Source organism: Lagopus leucura, unplaced genomic scaffold, assembly GCF_019238085.1.
Source record: "Lagopus leucura isolate 7727_CA_CO unplaced genomic scaffold, USGS_WTPT01 Super-Scaffold_73, whole genome shotgun sequence".
NCBI lineage: Eukaryota > Metazoa > Chordata > Aves > Galliformes > Phasianidae > Lagopus > Lagopus leucura.
In genome coordinates this window covers 16,398,845-16,411,753 of record NW_024962252.1, presented here as the reverse complement: position 1 = coordinate 16,411,753, position 12,909 = coordinate 16,398,845, and the positions used below count along the sequence as shown (strand labels likewise).

At 37.4% G+C, this 12,909-nt stretch overlaps 1 protein-coding gene across 3 annotated transcripts in view; it reads right to left on the bottom strand.

Annotated features, from left to right (window-relative positions):
• Nucleotides 1-244: 244 nt before the first annotated feature.
• Nucleotides 245-12,909, bottom strand: part of LRRC1 (leucine rich repeat containing 1) — a 62,637-nt gene continuing 49,972 nt past the window's right edge. For 2 of the 3 annotated variants that reach the window (XM_042883671.1, XM_042883688.1), the window contains exons 11-14: nt 5,842-5,957; nt 4,797-4,969; nt 3,143-3,282; nt 245-1,500 (exon numbers count right to left, since the gene is read on the bottom strand). In XM_042883671.1, coding sequence (XP_042739605.1) covers nt 1,342-1,500; nt 3,143-3,282; nt 4,797-4,969; nt 5,842-5,957 — 588 coding nt within the window. In that variant the 3' untranslated portion in view covers nt 245-1,341. The remainder of the gene's footprint in view (nt 1,501-3,142; nt 3,283-4,796; nt 4,970-5,841; nt 5,958-12,909) is intronic. The other variant, XM_042883681.1, reaches the window with a different exon arrangement.

Here is a 12,909-nt window from a genome sequence, read left to right as displayed (position 1 = left end):
ACCAAAAATCAATATTTATCATCCTTTTGCAAAATTGTTACTTACTGAATTCAGCTCAGTTCATACTTACCTTTATAAACAAACCAAACCCACAGGTTTAATCAGACCTTGAAATCACCACTGGATCACTGGAAGTGCAACACGGTAACAATGCCAATTTGTAGAGTGCAACATGGTAAATGCCAATATTGATCCATACATACTTTAATTGCTATTTTAATGATACAATAAATCTATTGAAGCTTTTAAAGATTTTTTTATTGTTATTATTATTATGGTTTTATAAACTTGTATAAAACCACCAAAGCACTTAAAAGAATCATGCTTTCTTGTGTAATACATAAAACTAGAATTATACTGTGCTTCTGAAAGTCTATCGTGCTGCTTTTGAAGTTATTTTTACAGATGGCACATTTGGAAAAAAAAAAAAAAGCATGAATTTCTAGTGACTGCAATGCAACACCGCATCCAAAACAAATTGTTTCGTTACAACTAAGTTAAAGTGTGAGTGCATAACATAATAAACAATAGCAGTTGGGTCATTTTAATCTTAATTCCATATATAACAAAACTAACATTTGTGCTTTGTGAACTAAAATCCCATGGCATAAACATAAATTCCATTTTGTAAAAATCTCAACAAATTACTGTCTGAAAAGAAACACACAGCTAAAACAGGAGACCAAGTTTAAATGTACTCACTTTCCTTAAGAACTGCTGTTTTAAGACTAGAATGACATACGAGACACAATAAGGCACAATGGGTGGTACAGAGAAATGAATACAGTTGTCCATGAAACTTGTTCTCTTCCACAAATACTAAAATATGTACCGCTCAAGATAAATTTTCTCTTAAAAATGAAATACATCATTTTGTTATGAAAGTTCTATACAAAATTTTAAAATTTACACCATCTGAGCTGCCAAAAAATTAAAAACAAAAACAAAAAAAACCCAAGAGAGTGTATCAATTTTCCACAAAACTAAATTTCTCACCAGCACGTCCAGCCACTGGGAAGAAGATATCCCAGCACTCTGGAGAAGAAAAGCATTATTTCCCCTGTGTTTATGACAAAAACATTGTGTTCTGCATACAGTAGTGTATTATACTTAAAAAACCATAGTACTATTAAAATTACAATATTGATTTGGAAATGATTGATTCACTGCCTGGATGAAATAAGGCACTTCCTTCCAGTGGGTAGTACTTTTCACATATATGGAGACGATGAATCAGGCTCTGGTTAAAAACAAAAAGGGGGCTCAGTGAGGTCCCAGAAGACAACAGGAACATTTCAACAGCAGGGGAAGACACAGGAGGTAAAACCTGGAGATGAAATTCTACACAGAAGTGGTCACTCTGTCAATGGCATTATTGACCTCGTTTTTGTTTGAATCCAGTCCTTTAGCAGCATTCATATCATTCCGTAAATTCTCCACTGTCTTTTTCATGTTCTTTAATTCTCCAGGGTGTGGAGTGGCTCGCCTTAGAAGTGTTCTCTAAAAATAAACAGTGCAATAAGTGGTTTTGCCTTTGTCTCTGAAAAACAACACACGCTTTCAAGGCTTTAGCATTTACATACAAAATACTACCTATTGATTTTTTTTTTCTTCATTTTCCCTCCTTGTCCTTTTCACAATACTATGCTTTTTTTTGAAAGTTATTTTCATAGCTGCTTGTTTGTGAAGACAAATAAAAGAGGTTTTAAGAACTATTTAAGAGCAAAAGTTTTCCCCTCTTGACCTACACATCTGAAAGCCACTCAAATGAAGTGCAATTACAACTTCTGAAGTAATGATTCTATCATAAGTATAGTTGGGATTTTTTTATTTTTTCAGAAATATCCAGGTGATATAAGATTGTATTTCAAAATAAAACAAAAAATCATGACCCAGCTGGTTTTGAAAAAATCCCACAAGATCATTCATACTAAGTACATGCATGCCACTGACATGTAAACTACAGGGGAACTGATGCCCCAGCTATAAATAAGCGGATTGGTCAAGACTTCTTTAGAAATCACCACTCTCCCCAAAAAGGATCATAAGCCTCTTTTTTCCTTATAAAGGTTCTTGCCTCATGTCAGTCCACAATACCATGAATGAAAACAGTTATCATTAACAAGCCAGCCCGGTAGGGGCATTCTTAGGTAACACAGTTGTTAACAAGCATCGTTCTGAACTTTCTTATTAGTCAATCTACAAACAATGCTTGTCAAAGACATTTGGTTTCCAGCTTTGGGCTAAGCAAGCATCTTATTTGGAAACTTAAATGTTCATTTTCCTACCAAGTAAGAATCTTTTGAGCCACTTTCCAAAGAAAGACCATGCTTATAGCGTGCTACAATCCGGATAGCGCTCTGAAGTATGTCAGGCTGAGCTCTAATGAGAACAACTAACAAGTTTTTAGAGCATTAAAGAAGCATGCCAAAACATTTGATTGAAGCATTCTTAATCTTTACAGAGATTTATACTTGTTAATAAAAGTTAGTAAAGTTAAAGATTAAGTTGCATTTTGATCTACAGGACATGCAGCGCCCAACTTAATGGAGAGGTCTTTAAGTACAGTGACAGATGTTCCCACATCCTTGGTTTAAGTGGGAAACTAATGAGCATAAACCTTGCTGTTCATGGACAGTAAGGTTATTTCAATGCAAATGGTGGAAAAGAATAAAAGAAGAAATGCAGAGAGAGACCAGAAATAGAAATGAGAGAGAAACAATGTAGCTGGGTAGCAAACTTAGCAGAGACGCATGCCTGAGTGCTGGAATCCTAAATTAAGATTCTATATACTTTCAGGCAGTAAAGCTTCACAGATGCAGAGGAAGATCCTATCTTGTTTCTGGAAAGCTGGAGAGAAAGCATCCTGAGGAAACACAGGAAAAGAAAGCAAAACAAAGACTGCCCTGCATCAGAACTTAAATTTATATTCAAAGCAAAACAAAAAGGAGAAAAAAAAAAGCAGCATTTCATGTCAATATGAAAAGTTTCAGCAGTCAATATGAACAGTTTCTACAATTAGTATGACCAAAATGCATGCAGTCACAGCTGAAACATTTACAGCAAAACAGCTCAGATCCTTTTCACACTTTCGTGTTAAGATGGCAGTGCCTGCAGGTGTCCAAAGCCTTGGAAAACATACCATTTCATTATCCTCTTCATCTTTTTCATCTTCTAAGAAGCGAATTGCACTGACTCTGTTCACTGCCCGTTCGTTCCATGTCTCATCTGACATTTCATTTACCAAACTCTCCAACGCACCACATCGCGGCAGGTTATCTGCTAGAACAGCAACATAACTGAAGATTCACAGAAAGTCTGAAACATCAGCATGCTACAAGTGTCAATAACTGCAATATCCAATCAACTTCCAATCCAGATATGCAACTGTCTGTGTATGTATTTTAGACAAAAAAAACAGAACTAGCATTAATTTTCTTTTATCAAGTACACATAATAAGTAGTTTCCATATAAACAAGAAATTTCTATACTTGGACTGTTTCATATTTGTGATGGTTTTACAATCTGAATATATAACTCAATGTACTTGCCATTATATGTTTGTGTTTCAGATTAGATTTGCTACTTGTTAGCCAGTTACCTAAATGGCCTTCCATATCACAATATCATTACTTTTTACAAGTCCTTCCTTTTACTGTTGCTAGATGCACACGTCCAACAATCTTAATTCCAAGTCTTCTATTCCTGAAGCCATAAGAAGAAATTTTTGGAGAAGGCGAGATTTTCTACTAGTCAAGCCTTTAGAGAGACATTCTGTCTCCATTACTCCTCTAGAGGTAACTAATTTTCTCATAATCTAAAGAGGTTGATTCGTTTATTTATTTTAATTCTTAATGTAATTTGTACTACCATAACACCCTGAAATCCACACACAACAGCCATTTCCACACTTCAACTGTTAAAACAGATCCTATTTGCTCCAGCTCCACAGTACTGAAAGACTGAATTACCGTCATCTAAGCACAGTCACCTATAACACAGATATAACACAGCTGAGCTCTTCTCAGGCTCCCTTTGTACCCAGTGGAGAGCAATCCACGTGGTTTATTCTAAAAGTTGATTCTGAGACAGGATACATTACTCTCCAATGATTACAGAAAGGTAAATCCCCTTCAATGTTCACATACCGCTATAAAATTTTGGAAGACAAATAACATCCAGAAGCCACTGGAACAGCAAACAGTGAAGATGAGTTTACAATTCCACTTGACCAAGAGGCAAGCATAAAGTGTAAATGCAACTTAAAACTATGCTTCATGTTTGTTGAAGAATACAGATTACTGTAAAGTAGATCTGCTTGAAAGAAACTTAGGGCGCTAAGAAGTAAAACATCCACATCACATCCACATGCCTATTACTGGCAATTCAGTTATTTTTCTGGCAAAGAGACTGTAGCAGGAAGACCAACCATTTTCACCATGTATATATGTGTAATTTAAAATGCATATACAATGTATGCAAATATGGACTCCATTACTTGGTCACTGGCAAACCTCAGAACTAATTAAGCCATCCTCCTCCAGGTCTGTATTTCATATATTGTAACCGCTGGCATTTTACTGTCATTAACATTCCCAATCAAGTTTGCAAGTCTTCTGAAACCTAGCACGATTACCGAAAAATAATTAAAAGTAAAAATTGAACCAGGACTGTGCTCAGTAGAGCTGACGCAGAGATTTCAAAAAGCCTGATTTACAAACCTTTACAGAACAGAAAACACAGTAAACAAAGAAGTATTCCTATATGTAATCAAAAACTCACTCTAAGCATTTACCTTGGCAACCGGGCTCAGAAGGCATTTGAGGAAGTAATACACATGTTAAAATCTTTTCTCCTGTTTCAGGGTCTGTGTCAGTCTGAAACGTCAGCAAAGGTTGGGACTGGTTATCAGACAACCACAAAGCCTTCAGCTTTAAGGTGGTCAGTGAGAGGGGAAGATACGTCAGCCTAGTTAAAAAAAAATAATGGAAAAAGTCAAGGTAACCTCTGGGAGACTTATGAGTCAACTTCATGAGCATCTATTCAGTACACAGCTTGGAGATGGAACAAACTGGAGTGAGGTTAATGCCTCTAATTCAAGGCATTAGAGTATTCATCAACTTGAACTATTCTATTCTTTTAAAAAGAACCCGCAGCTTAATTCCCTGTAGCTATGAATAAGCTAAAATAATGCTGAGCTTTTTTTACTGTAGTAAAATGCCCTGGGATGCAGATTGCTGCTTCTGCTCTGGAACCTCACATACACAACTGCCACAACAGAAGTGCTTATGAAGTAATTACATTGCACAGATGAGGTGCCACTTGTCTTTCATTTATTTTCTTTCACTTAAGTTCTTGCTAAGCAACTGCATTTATTTGCTGGTTTATGCTTCAACCTGATCCCTTTTGCACTTTGATTTCTGAAGCATATCAGCTAAGATTCATGAGAAGCAGCGCAGTGAAAGTTGCATTATTTGCCACTCATGCTAATATCCCTAAGATACTCAGTATTAGTGTTACTTCACATTAAGGTAGGCAGTTTCTGCTGAAGCTCTACGAAATTGTCTAGGTTATCAGGTTTAATGCACAAATACAGATCCAGAGGGGTTTTTAAATCCTATCCTTTCCTTAAGTGAAAGCAATCCAGAATACCTTTACACTAAAACACACGACTTATGCTCCTTTGTGCCAGATGGGAAGATTACTTGGACATTTTCAACAGTAACGCTAACACTACAGTCATAATTGTCTTTTTGCAACTTCATTATTAGACTGAACGTTGTCTGTCATCAGAAAGAATGATGTAAAACCAGCAAAAGAACATGACACAAAAATCTTACCTGTTTCCAGCAACATCCAGGACATGGAGTTCAGTGGCTTGTGAAATTTCAGAGGGAATTCGAGATAATCTGTTGTCACGTACAGAAAACACATTAAGACTGCAGCATCCCCCAATCTATATTAGAAAGGAGAAAAAGAAAGACTTTTTGTTGCAGTAATGTAATGTAAACAATGGCATGCAGTACGGGTCACATAAGATGTCACTGTACATTCAAGTTACAACGCCTGCCAGACACTTCACCCAGAGGAACAGACTGCAAACAAGTGTTAACTTAAAAGAAGCCTGACCTGAGGACAGTATGCTATAGCAGTTTCTTAAACAGCTTTATTTGAGAATAATGTGTACCTTTACAAACAGGTCAGGCTCTACCTACCCTTTTATCACCTTCCAAGCCAGGCAGAAGTCAGTAACCAGCCACTTTGCTGACTACCCTCAGAAAAACACTAGCTTTAACATTCAACATTTTTGAATTCAGTGTTTACATACTAATTCTCTTTCTTTCCTCATGATAACTTTATATGCAAGCAAGTGCAGTGAGGCTCTAAGCAATACTGAATCAAATAAATAAACCAATCAACTCCTGACATTTATTGAGTCAACAAAGAGTGATGAAAAGTTCACAAAAAGTAGAAAGCTTTATGAGTAACATCTTTGGTGTCCTGTTCTGTTAGAAGCATCTAATTTCAGAATAATTCCCATCTGACCTGGCCAATTCAATCTAATCTCCTATGTCTCTACCAATTTATCCAAACATAGGTATCTTCATTCCCAAGCTAATTTTGGGGCGTAAAGGATGAGAGTTCAGTTTTACCCTTAAAGTATCTGTAATTTGCATCAAAGGTATTTCTCAGAAAAATAAAGCTTTTATATTAAATTAAAAGAAAACATTCCACCTTATTGTTCCAGATGATTAATGCTACTTCTATAAACATCAAGATAATTCATTTTAGCAGCTTGAAAGCTGTTTTAAGTAACTCTTTGTTTCTAGTCACAAAGAAAAACCTACCTTTATTTGCTTATCTTACATAGCCTCAAAAAGCTCTACAGCTTATTTCTCAGTTACAAAATTCATGAGCAGGAAAAAAGAAAAAACAACAACAACAAAAAAGCGATTCCTTCCCTTATTCCAAATATCACGATCAAAATATTGAAAGCCGTTTGAAGCTTTCTAGTTAAGCAGACTTAGATCTGAAGTATAGACAGCAAACGTACTAGAAAACCTCATTTGAAAAATTAGTGACTTCTACAGTAACATACATGTAAGAAGGTTCTTTTCTTACAGTGCAGGCAACACCTCATTTAACCTTGGTCTCAAGTAACCAATTCTGGGCTAGAATTGTCTATATATTCTTGTTAACTGTCAGTTCTGACTCTGCAAAATCCACAACTCAGTTCCAAAGCAAAGTTTTAGATTACAGACATATCACAAAAGCTTTTGCAGTAGACAAAGTAAAAATAATTTCAATTTAACCTGTGTTATTTACCAAGCAAAAAAATGCATTTTAGAAAGGGTGCCACCATGAGTTTGAAGACAAACAAAATGAGCATTCATACCCCACTCAACTTCCTTTATATTTCAAGTACATTTTAATGGAAGAAGGCAGCCATGAGCTGCTCATGGCTTCTGATTCACAAGCTGTTTACTGTGCAAAGTTACAGCACAATATTCTGTTGACAAAACAAAATCTATGTTGGTTTCCCTTAAATCACTGCCACCTATGATGCAGCTATTTCACAAGAGGACCAGCCTTTCAGCATCCATATGTACATTAGGAGCAGCAATCCTGTTAGCTATTTTAGCTTGTGAATCAAAGCCCTTAGAAACCAATGCTCAAATCACACGCAAACCTTTTGTGTACAAAACTCCTGTTTATCAACTATAGATTCTCAAATAATGTACCTTGATGCATTCACAGAATATGGAGCGCCATACATTAAAAAAAAAAACAGTATATATGCTGTCTAATTAGTTTATCTCACACAAGGAGCCATGAAAGCAAGAGATACAATTCAGTGAATGTTGATGAGCTGGCAAGTGATGCCCTAACTGTAGACAGTGTTTGCTTTACTAAGAATGGAGTTTGCATTATTCAGTCTTAGAGCATGAAGATCCAAACAGTTTAGGCAAACAAACAAAGGAAGCCATGCAGCCCTGATGAGATTGGCACTTCTCTACTTGTGACAATGGAAAAATGCAGCAGTGGAACCAGCCAGCCCAAGACATCATGCATTTAAAGCAGTTTAATGAAAGGTAACAGTAGAACTGTGGACTGAATAATACTTACAGGGTTATCAATTTACCTGACCCATAATTTTCCAAGCGGCTAACAATTAAGAAAATACAAAAGATGTTCAATTTATTTTTCTTTATCCATACTGGACAAGAGCATGCCAACAAATGGAGACAGAATATACATTCTTCAACTCTAAAAAGGGTTAGAACTTGGAAGCTGCTGCTGTCTTCAGCTACTTTAACTTTGGGCTATCAGTTAACAGATAGTTGTTCAAAGTCTGTTTCACCCAGAGGTAGTGAAGACTTTTTTTTTTGTTTTTTTTTTTTTTTTCCTGAAGAGGGCAGCTGAGGGGAGATAACAGACAGATACAGAAATCTTTTTATGAAACTTTCAAAAACACAGGCAGCACCTAACAAGCAGTTAGCATCAGGTGAGATATCACAGAGAAAAAAGACAAGCCAACAGTTAAATTAAAAAATCACCTTCATTTCATAAAGACTGCACTCATCCGGCAATACAGAAAGACATCAAATCCAACATTTGAAGAAATCTAAACACAAAGTGTTGTCACTGAGGCACAGGGCACACACCGGCATGCTGAAAGGAAAGCATCGCTTTGTCCACAATGAAGTAATACAATACAGGGAGCTTTGTTGGTTTGGCCGAAAGTCATTAATGGGCAAAGAACCAGGCACGCTCTGCTCATGCTTACCCTGGTTTTCATCACATGCTTACAAAAGGCCTTGCCAAACCATGACGGAGGCACCAAGTACACAGTTTGGACCACAAGCCCATTTAACAGTTAAGCACATAGTTCATTTTGAGCACAAGACTTCACTTACTGGACATAATGTGCTTTATTCTAGGCACACACTGAGGCTTCACCAAACCCTCACATTCTTCAGTAGTGAACTAGGTACAAGGAAAACACCTCTACAGAGTTGTGTGTGTTTAAGTCACATACAACTGATCACAGCATTACTTCACTCTAGCCACTTCAGAAAGAGTTATTCACTTCTCCTACCCCACCACCTTCAGAGAACAGTCAGCTCAGGCTAAAAACAAAGAACAATGAAAACTTCAGTCAGACTGAATCTAAGATAGAAAATGATTGTTAATACAAAGGGCTAACTCTGAGATAATTGATTTTACAGTACAGCAAAGCCTGAGCAAAACTTACGAGGAGCAACTGAAGGAACTGGGGCTGTTCAGTCTGGAGGAGGCTGAGGGGAGACCTTATTGCTCTCTTCCAATACCTGAAAGGTGCTTACAGTGAGAGTGGGGTTGGTCTCTTCTCACTGGTGACAGATGACAGGGTGAGGGGAAATGGCCTCAAGTTGTGCCAGGGGAAGTTTAGGTTGGATATCAGGAAAAACTTCTTTACATAAAGGGTTGTTAAGCACTGGAATAGGCTCCCAGGGAGGTGGTTGAGTCACCATTCCTGGATGTGTTTAAAAACCATTTGGATGTGGTGCTCAGGGACACGATTTAGTGGAGGGTTGTTAGAGTTAGGGTGGTATGGTTAGGTTGTGGTTGGACTCAATGATCTTTAAGGTCTTTTCCAAACTGAGCAATTCTAAGATTCTATGATTTTTTTTACGCTTATCTGAATCTGGATGGCTTTCTAAAACCATGGGTGCCACTAAGATTTCTTTAGGTTTCACACAAAACTGGAGGTGGTGCTCTTCTGTCTCACTTTGATGTTCAGCTTTCTTTTTCTGGAGAAACATTAAGACCTTGGACATACACAAAGAACACATCAACTCGTCCTGCTAAAACTCCCCTCCACATTCTCATCACAGTCAGTGTTCACCACTTCAGTCTTCCACTTTCTTGACATCCACATACTTAGTAGCAATTTAACAGTCCTCTGGAACTGTTACACCTTAGCACTTGACTTCTCTTCTGGTGCTGCTGACAACTCCTCTACTGCATGGTGGCTGCTGTTTTCACATTCCCATCAGATTAATATTTTTTGATCATCTGACTTCTGTTGCACTTTTCTGTAGCAATAACCTTGAGACTGTCATCTGTTTTTCTTATTGTTGACATCTCTGCATTCAAGTTATAGCTTTCTGTACATGAACCCATGAAGAGATTCAATCCTCTCTTGCCTTTTAGATCCCTCCCAAAAACTTACTTTCCCTCTTTCTCTTGAGCTCAGCTAAGCAGTTACAGCCACTCATCATCCCTGATCAATTCTCAGTGACTATGACATACTCTCATTAGCACTCTAAAACCAAATCACAAATTAGAGGTGGGACTTGAAAATTACTTTAGTTGAATAGATGTCTTTTGATCTCAGCATCTGGTAACTGCCCAGAAGTTATGAACCAATTTCACTGTCCTTTAACAGTTAGCATCTTTCACACAGGCATAAGAAATGCAAGAAAATACAATATTGTTATAAATATTATGATTACTCTTTAGTATGTGACCACTTGAGGTTCATCTCTTTTGTTGGCCATTTCTTTCGCTTAGCTTTTAGGATAGCTGTCAGTATCAAGAACTCTCAATAAGCTTATACAACTCTAATTTAAGAGTTGTATACTCTAATTTACCTTTGTTGTAAAACCTTTTTCAGGGTGTCACAAACCAAAACCCTGATTGAACTCAGAGCAAATAAAAACAGAATTTTCCTTGGCTACAGAGTAGGATTCATTCTTTAATTGCAAGCACAGCAAGTTTAGAGGTGGAAGAAATTGCATTATTCACAAATAACACTAGCAGCTATTCCTAACTTTACACTGGTTAGGAGAATTTTCTGCAAACTCACTTTAACATCCCCTGCACCACCAGTGAATAGTATGAGAGGAACACGGCAACAAAGCTTCTCTGTCATTTGACTCAAGCCAAGTTTTCCTACATTTTTCCTCAGCGTCTTTTTCCCCTTTGTGAGGTACAAACATACTTCTACAAAAACGAGGGAAAGGACATAGGAAGTCAAAGCCAGAAACAAAAAAGCAGCCCTAAACATTAAAAAAAAAAAAAAAACCAACCTAACTAAAATGTAAAAAGAGCAGTTACTGCTCCCAAAAACAATTACAGTTTCATTTACCGTAGCAATAATTCTCAGCCATAATGCACCTCAGAGCTAGGAAGACACATTACCAGATCTCTGCAAGTTGTAGAGACTCATTAACGAAAGCACATGAACTGGAAAACATTCCAAGGAGATTATTTATGTAAGTGCCAAAATCAACACTCCAGTTTCACCAGCATTTCAGTGCCAGGGTGGGATTTCAATATGAAAGAGTCACCAGGCAGGTCTTTCAGGTTTCAGGGGAAAAACATTTGTAACTACAAACAGGTTCAGACAAACTCAGTTCTTGCTGAAGTCTGCTGCAGCACTCAGTTCACTGAGAGCAATCAAGCTGCAAGATGAGATACTGAAGATGAAATCTGACAGTGACTCAAGCCTTTGTCAGGCATTCAGCTGTTTCACATTTTATCTTATATATCCACACCAGATACAGAACAATCCTTGAATCAGGAAACTTTGAAAGGCTATTGAATGAAAATTCCTCAATATTCTGAAGTCAAGAAATCTTACACCAAAAAGCAGAGAATGATTACAAGTGTGCACAGAAACAGTCCGGCAGAGTAATGGCTTGTCAGGCTGACCCAAATCCAATCCAATTAAACTGCTAGCAACTACAACAACAAAACCCAAGCAAATGAACAAAAAAGCTGAAATTCATACATTATCTCACTAGGTTATGTAAGAATATCATAGCAGGCATACAATTTCTGCCATTATATACATACATATGTGTGCATGCATGTATAAAAAATGTTCACTACTTTGTAGGGAACAATAAAGATACCAGTGGGTAAACTTATCTGTTGCATGTGTTCTTCTCCATAGCATAAAGCCCCACATTTTCCATATGCATTTTACAAGACTGTATCTTTAACAGAAATTCGTTAATATATGTTCCAAACCCATTTCTGACAGGGATGAAGATCGTGACTGCACAGCTGGTCTAGCAGAGCACAGGTGTTCATTTAATACATTTTGGTTTTTTCCTCTTTTTTTTTTTTCCAAGTCAGTAACAAAAGAAGTGTAAAAAGAACATTCCACCACAACACCAAATCATTTCTCCCTGCCAACCACAGGGAAACTGATCATTGGCATCTTTGCTGTTATCAGTGCCCCCTCTCCCCCATCCACTCCTGTGGATGCTTTGCATAACAGCAAACAGCACTTGCTACACCTGTGTGCTCTACTTACACAGTTGTTTTTTAGAGCTATGAAACTTTTTTAGAAGGCAATCTGAAGATTTTGAGGAGAAAGTATGAAGTCACATGAAACAGAATGTGAAAGTGTTTACTCGAATGAGAAAGATATTTAGGTGTGGAGACCTTTACGGAAAATAAATAGATTTATTTCAAAGAAGTGGATGCTAAGGAGCTGTTTCCTCTGTTTCTCTGCCAAGTTTCCTGTAAAACATGCTCTCCCATTTTTATTTCAAGGATTTCCTACAAATCCTTAGCTCCTCTCATTCCAGAGACCGCTTCTCATTTTCTCATCACTCACCTTGCTCAAACACAAATTTGCCCCTTACTTTAGGCCATCCCACACCCCTTTCCATCCAGTGCTGAAAGTTACATGCAGTAATGACCTTCACACACACTCTTGTTCTTCACTTCACCCTTCGATGTCCCCAACTCCTTCACTAGTCAGGCAAAGCTTTCTCCCTCTGCCCTTCAATTCTCTATTTCCTGTTCAGCATCCGTAACTTCTTTTCCTACGGCCAAGACCTCAGTTCTGTTATCCCATCCAGGCAAATGTATTCCATATTTATCCAAATATTCTGCTCTTACGCTTT